The 19,000-nt window shown below is 37.6% G+C and overlaps 2 protein-coding genes across 5 annotated transcripts in view; both read left to right on the forward strand.

Moving 5' to 3' along the window:
• The window catches only part of PREX2 (phosphatidylinositol-3,4,5-trisphosphate dependent Rac exchange factor 2), a 119,722-nt gene extending 116,947 nt beyond the window's left edge, over positions 1-2,775 (forward strand). Inside the window, exon 41 of the mRNA XM_081952422.1 lies at positions 979-2,775. Within this exon, the coding sequence (XP_081808548.1) occupies positions 979-1,024 (46 nt within the window). The 3' untranslated portion in view covers positions 1,025-2,775. The remainder of the gene's footprint in view (positions 1-978) is intronic.
• A 5,083-nt stretch (positions 2,776-7,858) lies between these two features.
• Positions 7,859-19,000, forward strand: part of LOC309390519 (uncharacterized protein C8orf34 homolog) — a 99,884-nt gene continuing 88,742 nt past the window's right edge. For all 4 annotated transcript variants that reach the window (XR_014175149.1, XM_081949915.1, XM_081949917.1 and 1 more), the window contains exon 1: positions 7,859-9,402. Coding sequence is in view for 3 of the 4 variants with exons in the window: in XM_081949915.1 (XP_081806041.1) it covers positions 9,334-9,402 (69 nt within the window). In the remaining variant the exon portion in view is untranslated. The remainder of the gene's footprint in view (positions 9,403-19,000) is intronic.

The raw sequence follows: 19,000 nt of genomic DNA on the forward strand, positions 1-19,000 counted from the left end.
GACCTTCATCCTAAGGAAAATTTAGAGTACTTTTTAAAAAGTTCTCAGGGAATTGTATTTATTTTTAATAAATGTTTATTCAAACCTCTGATCCTGGTGACCGAGCCAGATTGAATTTTGCAACATTATCCTTGAACACATACATTTGCCTTTATTTGTGGGTTCCAAGACATTGTCTTTTAAAAATGAATAAATGATAGATATTACTTGCTTCAATGATTCCAAGAACACATGGGTAATCTCTCCATATTGGTCAGATGCAAAAGTTCAGGGCCCCACATGAAATTCCAAATAAACTGATTTATTGATCATGCCTATGCATGGGAAACTACTCAATAACTGTTAGCACTATTTTGTGCTAGATAAGGATTAATAGAATTCAAGGGGGGAGGGATGGACTTAGTCCCTTTGGGGCTACATAAAGTTCTAAGCTAATTCCTCTTTTGACTGCCCCCAGATTCTACCACTCCTTTTCTTACAATATTCTTCCTAGAAATGTTCTAAAACTTAAATATATTGTGATATTTTTATATTACAATATTAACAAAGTAGAAAAGACTAGTCTAGCTTATCATTTGTTATTGTCGTGACTGGAACTTAAAGAAAGGGGGAAAATTTGAATTGCTCTCTGTGGAAGTGGTGGCTATTGGGAAAGCTATAGAACTCCTGCAACAGACCAGCACTTGGAATTGAAACCCATACGCATTTCTTTTTTGTTAAAACAAATGATGTGCTTCTTACTAAGAGCCAGACAGTAACTAATATAACTTTAGTTACATCAGTGCAAAAATATTTTCTTACAAAAATTACATTAATTATGCATGCTTTAAGAATAGTAATTTTATTCTGGTTTGCAATATGTACTTTGCTTCAGACTCAACCGATGTATAGTTAATGGAAAGAAGCACATAGTACTTAAAAATATTTGAACATTTTTCATGTCATAGGAACTATTATAATTGTTCTTTCTGTTGGCAGATTGTACAAACTATGCCAGCCACCCCCACCTGTTGGAGAAGAGTAAAGATTCTTATCGGAGGATTAATCAATATACCAGTTTCCACAAAGAGAAGGATAATAGTCTTTTGAGTATGGATACAGAACCCTTTCTGCTTAAACGTGACTATGTAAATAAAAGAGTAATGACTTCTGTTGGGGAAAAATAATATCTGGATTTACTGTGCATGTTCTGTGAATGTATTCTTTGGGATGTTTTTAAGTGCTTAATTCAGCAATACCAATTGTTCAACAAAGTATGGGCAGGAACATGAAGAGAAACAAAAGAGAAAGATTGAAAAAACCACTGTATCAAAAAAGCAACATCTTCATCCATAGGATGATTTATTAAATTAATGCTCTGATGAGAGATTCTATATTGAAATGCTTTCCTAATGCATATCTCAACTAGTCGTAGAAACTCTACTACCTGCTTTGGCAACAGTAAATTTTAATGTAAGAAATCCAATTTGTTCCAATTGAGGTGAAGGACTGAAGCAACAGATGGAACTGATGAATCAAAATTATGTTCAGTGCTCTAATTCATAAGTTGTTCAATGATTTTTGACAGGAATATTTCCTGTAATAGCAAAATTTTGATCATGGTGAGCGTTTGTAGAAAATTCAAATGAGATATTCAATCTTACTCATTTTTCTACCTCAGTTGTTTCTGTTAAATCACAAACATTGACAGGGAAAAAAAATCCAGCTAACAAATTTGTTTTAACTTATCTTTCATCAAACTAACTGAAAAATGAATGTTTTATTAAGGTCTTAAAATTAAGACATATTTTTTTAAAATAACACATTTGTAGCCATATGCCATTCTTTCCCCAATACTCAAGACTTGATTTGCAGGGACCATATATACAGTTTGCGGTAGCTTTACAGTGTTGTGTGAATCTACTGTGATTAAAAAGAAAAGACTTAAGCCCTTTTTGTAACTTGTTTGTTGTGGGGTACCCTATATTAACAACAGTTTAGCTTATCCAGTTGCTGACCTAGAATCTAATAGCCTTTAGTTCCCTAGACTATTAGAATTAACCTCAAAATATAAAAAACAGGTTTTGTTTTAAAAACCCATGGAATAAGGGAAATTAGCATTCCCATTTCACATGCAGACCTTGAAATCCAATGAGTACACAACTGGATTTTTTTTCCAGATAATTTTTACATAAATGAAAACTGTACAAAAGGGGGGGGGGGGAATCTATCAAAAATTGGTTACCTTTGTTTCTGTTGTCTGGGTTTTATTGACTTATATGAATTTACACATAATTAACATTAAGCCACATTGTGATAATTCTTTAAATGTGTTACAGTATGTTTCAAGCTGTAATTTTCTAAATGTGTTACAGTGTTTCATGCAATAGATATTGTAACAATGCTGCAAAAAATACCTGTATCTCATAAAAACAGATTTTGCTGGCAAGAAGGGTCTAGATTGAAAGTGCAATTGTATATATTTCCAAAATAAATAAAGTTCCCCTGAATTTTCAATGAGTCCCAACTAATAGGTAAAGGATTACAAATGAACAAGTCTCTGTCTGATCCAGTAAAAATTGTTGGGTATATTATATTAAGCCCTATTAATTGCTTATGCTGAGTCTGTAAACTGCTTAGAGAGGGCTGTAAGGCACTGAGAAATGGTTTATAAGTGTAAGTGCTATTGGTATTATTAAGGTTATATCCATTAGGAATAGAAGGGAATAAATACAAATAACATGAATTCTGGTATTTACCCAGTGAAGTGGTCAGGCACCAGTTTTTAATTAGGAACCCAGTGGAATTGTAATCTTTTTGTTATAATACAGAGCTTTTACCTGACAAAAGGCCAATATAGTTCTGCGTTATTAGTTCATGCTGTCGCACTGATTTCCTATAATGATTTTTAACTCAATCAACCTCAAAACAAAAAGCTCTCCCAAGCACTTGAAAGTAAGAATTAATAATTATTTCTTATTATTCCTGCATTTTCTTGAATGACAAGAAGGCAAATGGCAAAGTTTTAATATATATGTGCATTTTGAATAAAAGAAAATTACCACAACATGCAAATGCTGGTCCTGCAACAATTTAATCAAGTAATCAGTCACAATATTCTTTCACTCTATGGAAGCAGTGCAGTATTTTCTATTCAAAAGCGAATGCATTACATGAAACTCTTTGCTTCATCATAGCTATTAGTTATATTACATTCTTTATTGGCATAATAGCAAACAGTGAATTAAATATAAATGCATACCAGATTAAAAATACTTAGTTGCAGTAACAAGTTTTTATGAAAATGTTGAATAGCAGTGGGAATTCCTACTTAGAATGTACTATAAAATCAAATACAATAAGGTCCAGATCCAAGAATGACGCATCTTAAAGAGTTTGAATGATACCTTATAGATCAAAAACAAATCCTTTACTTTTTAATATCCAGAGGCATGATTCACTTACTGAATTTTAAGTATCCTTTATATAAGCTTCTTTAAAAATCTGAATTATGTTGATATTTAAATGTGTACATTTGCAGCATTTAAATTTAATAACAGAATATATCAAACCCTGAAATGTAAAAGAGAGTTGTCCTTTAAGTTAGTTTCCTAGTTTCCACTTTTACTGGACAAGCCAACAGAAGGGATCTATCCTTCTGTCAAAAATATCTCCCTATTTAGCAGCAGCATTTCCCCTCCTGAGATTAGTAACTTCTGGTTCAGGAAGTAGCACTATATTTGTAGCCTTTGGAATCTCTTTAGAAATGTGTTGTTAATTTAGATTCTAGTCTTTTAAAATGGGAATGTTTTGGTTTGATGATAAAAAAAAAGCTAAGGATGATCTACTGGTAGTATGGTAAACTTTAGTCATGGAAGCCTGATAAACTTTACATGTCTTTAATTGGTATATTTTATTCTTATTCAACCCTACTCCTGATTAGTTCTAGGTTATTTGGGTAGATTGAGTTGCATAATTCATTTATTCTTTTAGAAGTTGCAGTATCAGCATTTGAGGATTCCTGTTCTAAAATGTTAATGTATTTCCAATGGCCATTGGAAAAATCACATTCCACAGATGTGATAGAACAAGCCATTTTCAGGTTAGAAGTATTTTCCTGCAATTGAAATCCTGCCTTTTAGTCTCCCACCAGATTAAAAAAAAACCTGCCCTACAGTTCAATAGAACAATTTTTATATTCTAAAGTGCCTAGAAATATTTCTATCGTTAATCCACATTTCCTATGGCCATATTGTTACTATTATAGTAGACTGTATTTCTATAACTCATGCAGATTTCCTCCTTATTTGAAAATATCATAGCAATATTATTTAATCTGTAGCATGTATATAGTCTTAAGAAATCAATAATGCTTATGCCATTTGTAAAAAAAAAATCCCCTTTTTGTTTTAGCAGTGTTAGGTTATGCAGAAGAATATTTTTTTTTAAATACTCAGAAATCTAGAACACTGCTGTGTTTTCTCAAAAGAAAAATATGAAAACATTTACAATATATATTAATAGATTTTCTGATATCTTCAGTAGAATATTATGTATTTAAACTTTTGTTTCATAACATTGGTAAATAAAAATAAAACCTCTTTATGGGTTGTTTTTGTTTTGGATAATATTAGGATGATAGAGGCTTGTAAATAGAATTGAAAGGATATGGATATTTGGGTTCCCCAAGCTTTCCAAGAGCGAAACAAACATGAGAACAGGAAAAAATAACCATTTCTTAATTAGTCCAACATTGATTGGGGCTCTTGTGAGGTCCTTGGGTGACTCGAGAAGGACGGGTACCTCTTGATTGTCTCCTAGTCATTGGAGATGGCAAGGGAGCCCTCTGGAAAGACACCAGCAGTTATGGAGCAAGGCCACCGTTTTGGTGTGCCAGTCAGCTGTTGGCAGTGCAGTGATGAAGTTGGCAATGCTAGAGGAAGTTGGTGGCATGTTTTTGTTAGTGGAGGTGCCCACCAAGAGCACCATTGGCCACAGAAGATCACATAAGAGCAGTTCTCTTTGGCAGCAGCGGGAGCACAAGCAGCCCAGCAGTGATATTGCTGCACTGCCTTGGGTCATGTGACTCTTACATTAGTCAGTAACCATCTTGTATCTGATATGCAGCACCTAGACTTGGAAAGAACAACTATATATATTTGGAGCTGCTAACCCACTACTGTTGACTTTCCATCTTTTCCTGGTAGACTGTGGCTTAGGCATGTGGACTTCTTTTCACCAAAGAGCTGGGTTTGAATTATAGCAGATGCTCTTTACCTACCTGGGGTCTCCTTGACAGATAAATAACAAATGAGAATGGAGATGGATAACAGACCAGATGGCTCTCTTTTCTAAGTATGAATGGTATGGCGTGAAATGATATGGATACAATTAAAAACATTCTGTTTACTGTACATGTTGGTATTATTTAAAAGGAACTCATTAATGTGAAAAATAATATGGAGGTCATTTCAATATTGTATCTATCAAAAGCACTGGTGTAATTGTACTTGAAATATTCCTTTTATCTTTCTGTGGTATTAGAAACCAAACATATATTATTTGTAGAGTTGTTTCATTTTGGGCTTGCTCTCTAACAGTCCATTGGCAAAAAGACAGTGATCACTGTAATGCATTCAAATAAAACCTATTAGTTGCATTTATCTTCATCCACTGGTTTCTTATTAAAGAACATTGTTTTCACAATATACTACATTAAAACATAAGTAATTATGTATTTAACCGATTTACATAGGTGAAATTGTAAATGAAATCCAGTCACAACTGATCTAGGTAGAGACCCGTATTTTTTTTTATTACAATTGAAATGCAAACAGCGTTTTGATATTAGTGAATCTGTGCTGACTGACACAAATCAAAATATTTTGTAGTTTGAAACTAGATAGCCCAGGTGCAAGTTGGGTCCTGATGGAGGAAGAAAGAGGCATGAAGCATCCCCATGGTCAGTTGTATAGGTAATGACTGCAGGGTTACTACAGCCATCATAACTTTGAAAGAGTGTTGTAAGTAATTTGGGGGGTCTGTTTGAACAGTTGTTAAGTGGTCTGTCATAAATAAAATGCCACAGTATATCTCTCATTTCTTACAATAGTAAAACTATTATAGTATAATCTATTTTTAATTGACAAGTTAAACCTAGGTCACGTGGAATTATATTATCTATTCTTATCTGTCAGCTAATATATAGCTGTTCCAGTGGCTGAGAGTTTATAACTTTCAATAAGCCAATTCAGTCAGCCATGTATGTGTCCTTCCAAGTATATATAATCATCTTTTTTTGCAGTCTGCATGTTATATACAAATTTCTTCCTAAACAGACAAATTTCAAATTTGGGGAAATCTAATTAATGACACTTTAATATCCTTAAATTTTGACTTCATTGGTATCCGCTGATAGCAATCGTGTGTCAGATTGGCAACATGACACATACGTGCCGCAGCCATTATATCTTCTCTAATGAACCACTTTGCACATACACTTGTGTTTGATTTCCTTCCAAAGACCTAGTTCACCATAGAAGAAATAAAGATGAATGTGAATATTTTCCCCCTGCCAGTCGTGTCTGTCTCTATGGCATGGTGCTCATCTCCATTTCTTGGCCAAGAGAGCCAGTATTGTCTGAAGACATTTTCTGTGGTCATGTGGCCAGCATGGCCAAACATGAAAGAAACACAATGCTGTTATTTTTCCACCAAAGTGATACCTATTAATCTTCTCGCATTCACATATTACTAGGTGGGCAGGAGCTGGAGCAGGAATGGGAGCTCACTCCGTTGTGCAACACTCAGGTCTCAAACTCTGTGTCTGTAACCATTGAGCCATTGTGGCTCTTGTAGAACTATCTAACAAAAATGAACTACCAGAGGCCAAGCCTCAAACCTTTGAGTTATTTTTCCCTAAATATATATTACATGTTTATCATAGAAAAGTCAGTAACTATCATTTTGGAATACCACAGAAGAATCCAAGAGCAGAACTATTCTGGCAAAGCAGTGCCTAGCTTTGCACAACATTTGAAGGGACACTTTGCAAAGTGAATTGGTATTAAAAGTCTTTGAAACACTGAAGCTACTGAGCCTTCCCAAAGTTTAGTGAGGTGGTTTTAAAGGCCGTTCTTGATTGTTTTTGCAGTGAATCCATGCAGTCACTTCAGTTTACTGGTATTCTCGCTGGAGGAAGCTGTTGTGGCTTCACATAAAAATCAATCTGGGAAACCAATCAAAATAGCTTTGCTAAGCCTTCCAAAGGTTGACTCTGTGTCAGTGCTCTGAGGAATCTGCTGTGCATAGCTCTAGCATTTTCTAACTGGCTATATATCCCCTAGGGCAGCCGTACTGTAAATAAAGAAACATTTATCCAAAGAGTCCATAATACACTTTCAACATTTCATATATATCTATCAATCCCAACGTGTTTGGGGACTCCTGCTTTCACCTAATTGACAAAAACAACTTATATGACTGTTAAACAAATGATAACGCTTTTGGATGTTGTCACTCTGCACTACAATACGAAACATTTTTTGGGGAAAAAGAAAATGGTAAAAAGAACATTATATCACAATGCCCATTTCCCCCACAGAGTTGGAATTCATGAAGAACAAAGTATAGGAATCACACAGCTTGTATGTCCCAGTAAATGGATAATAAATAACAGCTTCCAAACACCTACAGCAGAACAGATCCATTATTTTCCCTACAGACTAAAAGTAAACATTTTCACCACCACAGGACAAAGTACAAGTAATTGATCTCACATTGTGCTAAGTTTGTGATTTCTTTAGCTATATTTTGTTAAAGAAACACGAAGCCATAAAATGTGCTTTTATATCCTTTAATGGCTAGATGCCCTCAACATATTAAACTAAAACCGAATGGACCATGTTACGGCTTATCTCAATATGTAAATCAAGCCAGTGATACTCCCCACCATACTGAACCAAACTGTAGTTTCATTAGTTTAGCTTTGGAGAATCCATCATAACTTAAGTATCATATTCAAACCAGGCCATTACAGGTTGTCCAACAATTTTTTTAAAAAAAATCTGGTTCACACAATATATTAATGTTTGTACAAATAATGACTGCAGAGTTTGTCCAAGACTCAAGATCAAACAATCCACCTCTTAGCTTTACAGTATTTATTTTGGGACGGTTTTGATATACTGTATAGGATATAAGGATTTTTTTAATACGATTTTTGAATTCTGCTGATAAATTACTTGTTTTCTTCTTATTCAACCTCTGTGTTCCTTGTGTATTAATTTCATGGAAGTCTGGGCTGGGCAGTCGTATAAATTTTCAAATAATCGAAGCTTATCCTTGTATAGAAAAAAAAAAGGGCATACAATCCTTATTCCTAAACAAACCTAGAGACATCAGTGGGGCTAAAGCTCAAATAATCGAAGTTTTCACTCCAGTAACAATTACGGGGCAGTTCTGAGCTGCCACTTGGACGGGAGGTGCGTATTTACGACCGATACTAGCACCCAAGGAACAAGAAATGTAACTCCAAAGGCGGTTAAACGGATTCCATCCTTCCCTCAATAACGCCCTCCTTGCTATTCCAAAGGGTGCTTTTCCCCCTCCTCCGTCACGGTTGCCTCCAAGTATAGATCAGCAGCGGGGCGCGAGCCGAACAGAAATAATGGAAAGAATTACAAACCACGTGAAAGAGGCCGTGTATTCGACGTAGCTGGGCGGGAGCGGGCGCTGTTTCCAGCCTCCGTCAAGTCGTTAGCGCACCCGCCACTTCGGCACGCATTTCAGCTTAGGCGGCCACGACTTCGGCCACTGCGGTTCACTCCCGAGGCTTCCTCGACCCGAGAGAGAACCGTGAGGTATCGTCGCAGTCCGAGAGAGAGAGAAGCGGCTCCCCCGCCTGGCTCCGCTCGGGAAGAGCAGCAGTGGCGTTGCTATTGGTTTTGCGAGAGGCGCTGTCGCTAGGGCGGCAGCTTGGCGAGGTGGCTTCAAGCGGAGCCGGGGCTGCGCGCCCTGTAACCAAGGAACCGGCCGCCTGCATAGGCGTCGCACGGCTCTTCCCGCCGCGTCTTCCTCGCTGCGCACCAGCCCGCGCCTTCCCCAGGTTCAACCTTCGCGGAGGAGGAGATGGCAGGGCTTCCTTGTCCCCTGGTTCGAGCTCGGCTGTAAGAGGGGACCGGGCGTCCAGGTAGTTCAGGACTGGTGCCGCTCGTCGGACCTGGGGCTTTTTCCTACCACAGTCCCCGCCCTGCCCTGCTGTTCCCAGCCTGCTCGTTCTGTGTGGCAAAAAGGATAGCTGGAGTCGCCGGAGAAGCAGCGCGCGAACACCAGTCTCCGTTCCTCGGCAAGCTGATGGCGTCTCGTCAGCAAAACAGAATTCAAGCCTACCTGGAAAGGAACAAGATCGGGCCCCTCTTTGAGGTAAGAGCCCCTCCGAGCTTGCTGGGCTTGGTCCGAGGCGGCAGCGCTCGGGTCTTCTTGGCTGGAGCGGCTGGCCGGGCAAGTGCGCACCGGGTCATACCAAGTTACTTCGAGTTTGCTTTAATTGAAATTGCAATCGCTGCTGGGAGCAAACGGTGCGGGAGTGTTTACCTATTGCTGAATGGTTCAAGTCGTTGGTAGGCTATTAGCGATCCGATAGATAAACATTTTCTCCTTGACGGTCGGACCCTCACCTGGTCTTCCAAAGGTGCACCCATTGCCACCGCAACTGAGTCCCTCCACCATGCTGCCGGTCGTTCTTCCTTGCTGCTGGCCAGCGTGCTTTAGTTAAAGAATTGCCGAGGCATATGCGCTCACACGCCCCCCCCCTTACTTTCTGTCTGCTGCTTCTTTCCTTTTCCGCTCGAATCAGTTCGGTGACATGGTCTCATAGTCCTGCCTTGTTAAAAACAGAAGGGAGGTAGTAATATTTGTACCACCTAATTCGGTTTTTCCTGTCATACGGAGTTCCTATGGAAGGCGGTACAGCTTCACTTTTACGACTCTCTTGGTGTCTCCAGACAAAGAAGCTTTTTCCCACAAGGGAATCCGGCAATAGTACCGAATAGTTAGATTCCTCTGGTGGAGAGATACATAAGTCTAACTTAATTTTTAGTGTTAGTCTTTATTTAAATGCCTTTTGTATATCCTTCCCACCCCTCTTTTTTTATGCATGTGCTTTGGGACTCCAGTTTCTGGAGTGACAGATGCCTTCTCCCCTGGGCACAGGCATTAAATAGCTCAGATTGGTCAAATTATTTGGGCAGTTTAAGCAGAAAATCTCCGGTGTAGTTCTGTATAATTGACAGTAATAAATCACATTACTAACAATCTGCTCAGGCATTTTAGGAATGCCTGAAGCAGCAGTGGTAAGGCTGATTTTCTAGCTTTGTATTTATTTTATTATGGTTTATTGATTTTTATAGTAATATTTTTTATTTTTCTGAGCTGTCCACAGTCATTGAGAGGCAGAATATAAATTTAATAAAGTATTATTATTATAGTTTATTGCACAGTCAGCCAGATAGTTAGAATGGACTTGGCATTTTTATCCACCTATCAAGCCCTTCCCTGGTATAGGGATAGATAGATGCTGTGGGGGGGAGGGGGGTTAAAGGTATCTTCACAGGATATGCTGTTCCAAGTAGAGCTGTCTGATAGTGATTTTTACCAATGCCCGTGGTGTTCAAATGTGCTCCAGGTGTTTTGGGATTACGCCCAAAGTACTTAACACTATTGGTACTATCTTTGGTTTCTTTCCCTGCAGTTTTTCTACTTCTATTTGCAGGTCTATGTATTTTGTTATTTTTCTCCAGTACTTTCTCTTCTCTTCTGCTGTCTCCAGGTACTGTCATGTCACATTATGCAGACTTTTTTGGCTTTCTTGTTGACCATTGTTAAGTCTGTGGTTTTACATAGCAGGTGCTTACCTGTTTTAATATTAAAGTCCCAGAACACTTTAGCTCCTTCATTTTCTATTACTTTGTCTATTTTGTGGTCTCCCCAGTTCTTTCTTGCAGGTAAGCAGTACTTCTTGCAGTTCTTCCAATGACCCATTGTTGCTACTTTGTTATGCTGTTGCTTGTGGTCAATCTGTGTGAATCTTTTGCAGCAACTAAGTAGATGCTGTTTCTTTAGTTACTTTGCAGAGGCAGCATTTATTGTTACTATCATCTCAATTCTAACTTTGTATGCATTTGTTCTTAAGGCTTGGTCTTGTGCAGCCCGAATTGGCCTCTCTGTCTCTTTCTTCAACTTTCCTGCTCTTAGCCATTGCCAGATCTTCTGGTCTTTTGCTTTGCCTGCTTTTTGTGGACGTATCGGCCATGTAATACTTTGCCTTGCTATGTCTCATTTCTGTTCTTCATTTTGTCTTCCTTATAGGCTAGTTTGGTCTCATCGATATGCAGCAAACGTTTATGGTATAATAATTTCATTGGATCTTTTTCACTGTCCTTCAGATATTCTTCCAATGCCCTTGTTTCTTCTTCAGCTATCTGGTGTATTTGTAACCTTTCATGACCAGCTATGTTCCTTGGTAAGTATTATTACATAGAAAACAATGCGAAGTCATAGCTGCCAATTCTTCAGCTGGCGTTAGCTTCCATTTGCATTGAATTCTTCCCAAGAACGTAGGATATTGCAGTGTATCACTGTACTATCTGTGCAAATCCAAGCAGTATGGTCTTCTGTGAATGACAGTTGGAAATTTTGGCAATGTTGCAGACGTAATAAACATTGCCAAAGGCTTTTTGATATGGCACCCAGTGTGCCAATAAATACCTGGTCTATGTCATAATCTTTCACTTTTGAGTTTCAGATCTTGATACATTGTTATTTATTTATTTATTTATTTATTTATTTATTTATTTATTTATTTATTTATTTATTTATTTATTTATTTATTTCCCATATCACCACAGGGCAACTCTGTGGTCTTCTCCAGTTCTTTGACTTTTATTCTGCTATCCGCTAGATTGCCACATCAAATACCCACATTTTCTCCTTTTCATCAGTTTAATATGATGTTTAAGTGCCAAGACATTGTTTAAATTTGTATCAAGAAATCCAACAATAATTGAATATGTTCATTTTCAACTACTTTTTCAACTATATATTCCCACCATTTTCTCATTACTGGCACATTATATTTTTTACAAATGTTCCAGTGAATCATTTTGATGACTTTTATGTTACAGTTGATAGCTGTTGGTCCAGTCTACTTCCATGAGTGTGTGATCTACCATTTCTTCTGCCTCTTTGTACAGTTTGCTTTTTTAATCAGTTCATGATTTTTTTTTTAGTTCTGACTTTGATTGTATTAGTTTGAATAGCTTCCTTTAAGCAGCCAAATTCTTTGGTTTTCTTTATTTAATGTTCCAGTTGTAAGCCATTGTCAAGTTTTTTTCTTTATCCACTTTTACTTTGATCTTTTATAGAAATCGACCATTCAATCCTTGTCAGCATTCCGTTCTTGTTTTTACTATATTATTTCAGTATACATGTTTTGTTCCCTTTAAGTTCCAAGTTTTAATTTGCATCAATCCTTGGCTGTCTTTTACATAATTAGCTAATGCTTGCTTTTCTTCTTTGACAGTTTATTTGACTTGAAATAAATCTCTGTTTCCATTCCTGTGGGGCAGGTATAAACTGTAATATTACGGCAAGGATGTAATGGCTGGTCGTCATCAGTTTTTTGTTTTTCGGTGATTAATTATTGTCCCCTCTCCCTATTAACGTGTACATTCCTTCTTTACTGTATGACTTGACCTTCTCTGTACTTTTTCTTTTTTCAACTCTTACTCTCCCATTCATACCCCCTTCACAGTATACACAATATACACTTTGTCTGCTTTGAAGTTCTTTTTATCTATCTCCTTTGCCTAAAGATACTATCCTGGACATACTTGTCTATTGCTTCATCTGTTTGACATTTGAAAAAATACAGTTGAGCTGTCACTTGTGAAAAGATTTATGCATATTATGTCTGTTGCCATCAAAATCCTTCTTTGATTAATTTCTTTTTTCCGTTGGCCTGCCTGCAAAGAATCAGAAAAACTATCTGGAGTGTGTGTCAACTTCAGACTGCAAATAAGTTAAACCTTGTATGGGCCCATTGTCTATGTCAGTGATTCTCAACATGTGGTCCGTGGGCTTCTGGGGGGGGCGTGATATTATCATAGGGGGGTCTGCAATGGCTTGAAAAAATGTTATGATTGAGTTAAGACATGGGGTCTGGGGCCATGGTCCACAAAAGTATTTAAAGAAGGTGAAGAAAAGGTTGAGAACCACTGGTCTATGTGGTTCTGTGATAGAAAAGAAAGTATTTTATTACTTTCCAGCTTGGGCAAGCAGGGGGATATAAAGGAGGAAGTAATATCATATGTGTCATTACGTCATCCCACGAATGAAATGAATACCAGAGCAACCTGAAGCCTTCTGATTCTTCCTCAGTTGATAACCAACAACTAGTACAGTAGAGCTTTGGCTGTAAAAGTCCTGTCCATAGACACTAACATTCCATGAGCGCAACGTTTTGCATTCTACAGAGCATGCATCCCCTATCTCTCCACACTACTAGGGCCAATGTTTTGGGGAACACTGCTCTAAAACATGTTCCAGCTTGACTGACCTATTCCAAAAATGATTTAAGTAGCTGTTCCCCCCCCACCATTGCTTATTTTTGCTAGAGCTGCTTATTTGCAAAAAAAAAACCCCAAAACCATCAAAGATTTCATACATTGGGAGAAAAGAATTATGTATGCATTATTTTTAATTCTCTTTTTATTCATTGCATTGAAGAAAACGTATAGTTGAAATCCAATTTTTGTATAGTTGAAATTCGACTTTTGTCTAGCTAGCACAATAATGTCATAAAAGTTCTTATAGTTTCTGATTGTGGTTCATGGATTAAACAGAAATCTGACAATTCCACTCAGAAAATAATCAACCAAAAAAGTAACCTCAAATCTGTGAAAAAGCAAAACAGCTACTAGTAATATCAATAGCACTAAAACTTATATACCACTTCACAGTGCTTTATAGCCCTCTCTAAATGGTTTACAGAGTCAGCATATTGCCCCCAACAATCTGGGTCCTCATTTTACTGACCTCGGAAGGATAGAAGGCTGTGTCAACCTTGAGCCGGTGAGACTCGAACTGTCAAACTGCTGGCAGCCGGTGATCAGCAGAAGTAGTCTGTAGTACTGCATTCTAACCACTGTGCCACCGCAGCTCTTACTAAGACTAACATTGAAGGGAAGATTAGAATTTCACATAGATCTATATGTTTTAAGGGCTTGGAATAATGAGCAAAAGTGTCTCTGAAAAAGAAATAACAGAGCTAAATTGATTCTAAGAAAGTAATTGGAGGCTTTGAGGAATTGTCAGTGACTAACATACATACTGGTTGTTAGGGGAGGAAAATTTGGGCTGAAGAATAATAGTGACTACGGTTATATAGTGTTTCATAAAAGTGAAAGCACCTATTATAAAAATGTGCTTTCATGTTGTGTGTGAGTAGGATGGAAACTGGTTGCACTCTTTAAAGCAGCTGCATCTTTCATGGCCATTGGCATCAGCTGCTGGAGGCACCTGAGAAGGCACCTTTTAGAATCCAACCTGAAGTATCATAATGGAGCCTGGATGATATACATGATTACACAGGCAAAAAGCATGTGTCTTGATTGCTTTAGATGACATACTATGAAACTAATTCCCCCATCCAAGACTTGATTAATGATGAACTAAGGCAGACTGCTTGTTCATCAGTTTTAATGTTTATGTAGGTTTAATTAAGTTATATAACTGTTCAATGCTTTCTCTCAGAGCCATAATTCTTTCCTTGAGTGGTTTTTTTTGCTGCAGGTGCATTTGGGACACTACTGAAGGAATAAATACTAAAAATGACCACAAGAGTTTATTGTTCTTTTTTGCATTTATAGACTTGAAGAAATGGTTTGAAAACTATTCTTTCTACTCTCTTTTGTTTCTTTGTTTAAATCAGTTGGGGTTCTTTCATCTAAGTTCAAGTGAACTTGAGTCTAGAAACGCAATGAACTTTGGACCAATTATTTCTTTCAGCTCAGCATACTTCATGAATGATGATTGTGCAAAAAATTAGAGAAGCGTTTTCTTTGCTTCTGGAGCTCCTTGATGACTCTAAGACTGTGATGGCGAACCTATGGCCTGTGTGCCAGAGGTGGCACGCAGAGCCCTCTCAGTGGGCACGTGCACCATTGCTAGCTGCTCTTCCGGGTTCTGGTGCATGCATGCGCATGCAAAGACCAGCTGGCGCACATGAACATACTGTAACCTAAAAGAGCAGCTGGCTGGCACACGCATGAGCACTGGGCAGCTGCTCTTCCAGTTTCCGACACTCCCACATGCACGAAGATCAGCTGGCCAGTGTGCATGTGTGCGCCAGAATCCAGAATAGCAGCTGCTCTTCTGGTTTCCGGCGCATGTGCATTCTGGTTTTGGCATTCGGTGACAAAAAGGTTCACCAGCACTGCTCTAGGATATTGCTCTAACAAAGAAATATATTCCTGTACACGTGTTTACCAATCTTGACCTATTTCAAACAAACTATTTATGATTAAGTAATGTATTTTGCCACAATAGGCTAAGGGCAGCAATTATAGTATTAAGAAACAAGGAACATACAGAAGAGTTGAAAAAATAGAATGAGACAAAGACAGAAATAAAAAATCTTAGATGAGGAATATATTAAAAGAAAATAATATACAGGAAGAGTAACCTAAAGTTCCTTCTTCTGCTTGGACTTATCCTATCCCTTAAAGCTGGCTGGTGTGCAGCACTTAACCAGACTTTGACTTGCATTGAGATTCTAACTGAGAATGTTCTCACACTCTTTATTCATAATTCTAATTAGATATATTTCTTATACTTGCTCAATGGCTGCTATAGACATTTTTTAGAACAAACCAGTTCATCAATTCCATCCCTTTCTCCTTTGTTCAGGTGGCTGGCCTTGAAGTCTGACTCTAGATCTTAGATGTGAACATGGGCTGGAAAATATGAAGTAACTTGATGGCCAGCTAACATGAAAAAATGGAAAATATGGCGTTAGAAAACCAGAGACCTAAAGAAATAAAGAAAAACAGCGCATATCTGTGAACCTCTTTAGTGTGAGAAACATCTTTTGTAATGATGCTTTTAGACTATTATCCATATCGCACTGTAGATGTTCTGTGTGACTCTGTGAAGGGACAGAGATATGAATGCTAGAAGGTAATTGGCATATTGTAATGAAGCCTGCCATTAATATGTGTACAAGGTTCTTTTATGTTGGAATGGAAACATATTCTATATTAATGGACAATGGTCATAATTTAGACTTGGTGAATTATTAAAGGAGCATAGCTTGAGTGCATGGCATCCTTAAGGTGGCAAACTAGCCTTATACAAAATGTAGTAAACAATTTTGTGTGATTCTGAAAAAAAAAGATTTTTATATTTGAAGGAATCAACTATGGTACCTCATCATGGCAGGTGTGTGTGTGTGTGTGTGTGTATTGTGCATTCCTGGGAAGGATGGATAATGAATGCCAGGCAACAATGATAGAGAGAAGCATTGGAGGAACATGATCATGTAGGCAAAGGTATGGTTTTATACTCTGCAGAAAAAGGCAATGGTAAACCACTCCTATGTTTTAGTAAGAAAACCACACAGGTGGACAATATAAAATGATTGATGATATAGTGCTGGATGATAGGTCAATCAGGTCAGATGGCACTCAACATGCTAATGAGGAATAGCTGAAGATCTTTCAGAGTAATAATGGAATTTATGATGTGTTTTGATTAAAGCCTTCAGGATTTCTAGTTGCTGATGTTGCCATGCTAAAAAGAAAATATGAAACTAAAAATAGAATTAATAGAAGAACATGGAACATAAGGTTGAAACCAGGGATAACTCAGCATAGTAAAAGATGAAATAAATAGATAACAGGTTAAATCTAAGGCATTAGTGAATTAAAGAAATTGAACATTTTCAATCAGAATATCATTTTGTCTACTACCTAGAGCACACACAAAAAAGAAGAGACGGCATTGCTTTCGTGGTGAAGAAGAATGCAACAAGGATAACACATGGGTACAATGCAATGAATATCAGTTAGACTTCATGAAAAACCCTTTAGTATCATGATTATCCTGATTTATATTTCAACCATTAAGACCAAAGAGGAGGTTGATAAGTTTTCAAATTCAATCTGAAACTGAAAGAACAACATTGTGTTGCCTGTGGTTGGAGACTGGAATGCCAAAGTTGGAAATAATAAGGAGGAAAATATAGTTGGATTATATGGTTTAGGAAACAGAAATAAAACAGGACAATGCCATATCTATTTCTGCAATCCAATCATTGATTTATTACTAATATAGTCCTGCAACAATCAGAACAATGCTTATTAGGGAATATCACCAGATGGACTACACAGATATTAAGTTAATTTAGTAATGGTACAAGGGGGTGGAAGAGTTCAGTGATTGCGAAAACATTGCCAGCTAAGCTACAAAATTCTTTTTACCTAATTATTCTCTGTACATTTTTAAAAATTTACTCATCATTTCATAATCTCATTTTGGCTCTCTACCAGTTGGCAGGACCTACATCAGCATGCCCAATATATCTGTAAATTGCGTGCCCTCACAATGAACTTGCCATAAGACAACAATATTATTTTGGATTATAAGAATATATGGTGGAATTATGTCAATAAATACTAACTGAATAGTGGGATTCTGGATTCTAAATCTATATTCTAACAAGGTTATATTAACATGAAATTACAGACAGGCAAAAACTATATAGTGTTATGTGTAGCTACAAAATATGTATTGTCAGTATATGATTCCAGATAGGAAAGCTATGCAAATAAGTGTAGAGCAGAAGTTAAGAATGCGGTTATCCCAAATATTTTAGGGTTTTATTCTCACTGGTCTGTTTTACCATGACTTAGTACAGAGGTGTCAAACTCAATTTCATTGAGGGCTGCATCAAGGCTGTGGTTGACCTCCAGGGGGGGCATGGTCAACTGGATGGGTGTGGTTGACTGAGTGGGCATGGACACTTGACACTACTCACTGGCCATGGCCAACTGGTTAAGCATGACCACCTTGATATCACTCCCCAAACTGCCGGCATGTTTCCTCATTGCATTGGGTAGACAGGGCTGGACCATGCTGGCCCAATGTTTACTCTTTGCATTGGTAGACTGTGCTGAAGCCACGCTGCCCAATGTTTCCTGTTTGCATTGGGTAGACTGGGCCAAAGTGACATGGGCCGGCCCCTTACATTTTCCAGGACTGCTCCGAAGGCCAGATCTGACCACACTGTGGGCCTTGTATTTGACACCTCTGACTTAGTACAAAGAATTTTGGAATTTGTAATTCAGCTGTGGTGGCATAGTGATTAGAAGGCAGTATTGCAGGCTGCTTCTGTCCACAGACTGGAGTTCAATCCTGACTGGCTTTCCATCCTTCAGAGGTTGGCAAAATGAGAACCCAGATTGTTGAGAGCCATATCCTGACTTTGTAAACTGCTTAGAAATGGCTGTAAAACACTATGAAGATGTATAGAAAGCTAAGTGCTAGTGCAAGTGCTACTAAAGAAATCTAGATGCTTCCAAGTTACTTATCCCAGTATTTATAATCTGATCAAGAGTGATCAGTTTTCTAATTCAGTGTGAAATAGTTCCCTATATTTTTATTTCATCACTGAAATTACCAGTTCACATAGAAACAATGAAATGTTCTGATATAAACTATACATATATTGTATATAAAAGTTTAGCCATCATTGTTGACATTAAATGTTTCAGTGACACATTAGAACTTTCGGTTTGACCAGGAATGTTTAAACTTTTTCATCCAAGTGAGTTTGACAAACATTTAGGAGTAGAAGGTATGAAATTGACAGATAAAATGTAGAACACTTTAGTCCTACATTGTCTCTCTTTGTCCCTGTCTATTACTTGCTGTTAAAGGGTCTGTTTCATTTTTTTTAACCTTA

Source organism: Natrix helvetica, assembly GCF_964273705.1.
Source record: "Natrix helvetica genome assembly, chromosome: 4".
NCBI lineage: Eukaryota > Metazoa > Chordata > Lepidosauria > Squamata > Natricidae > Natrix > Natrix helvetica.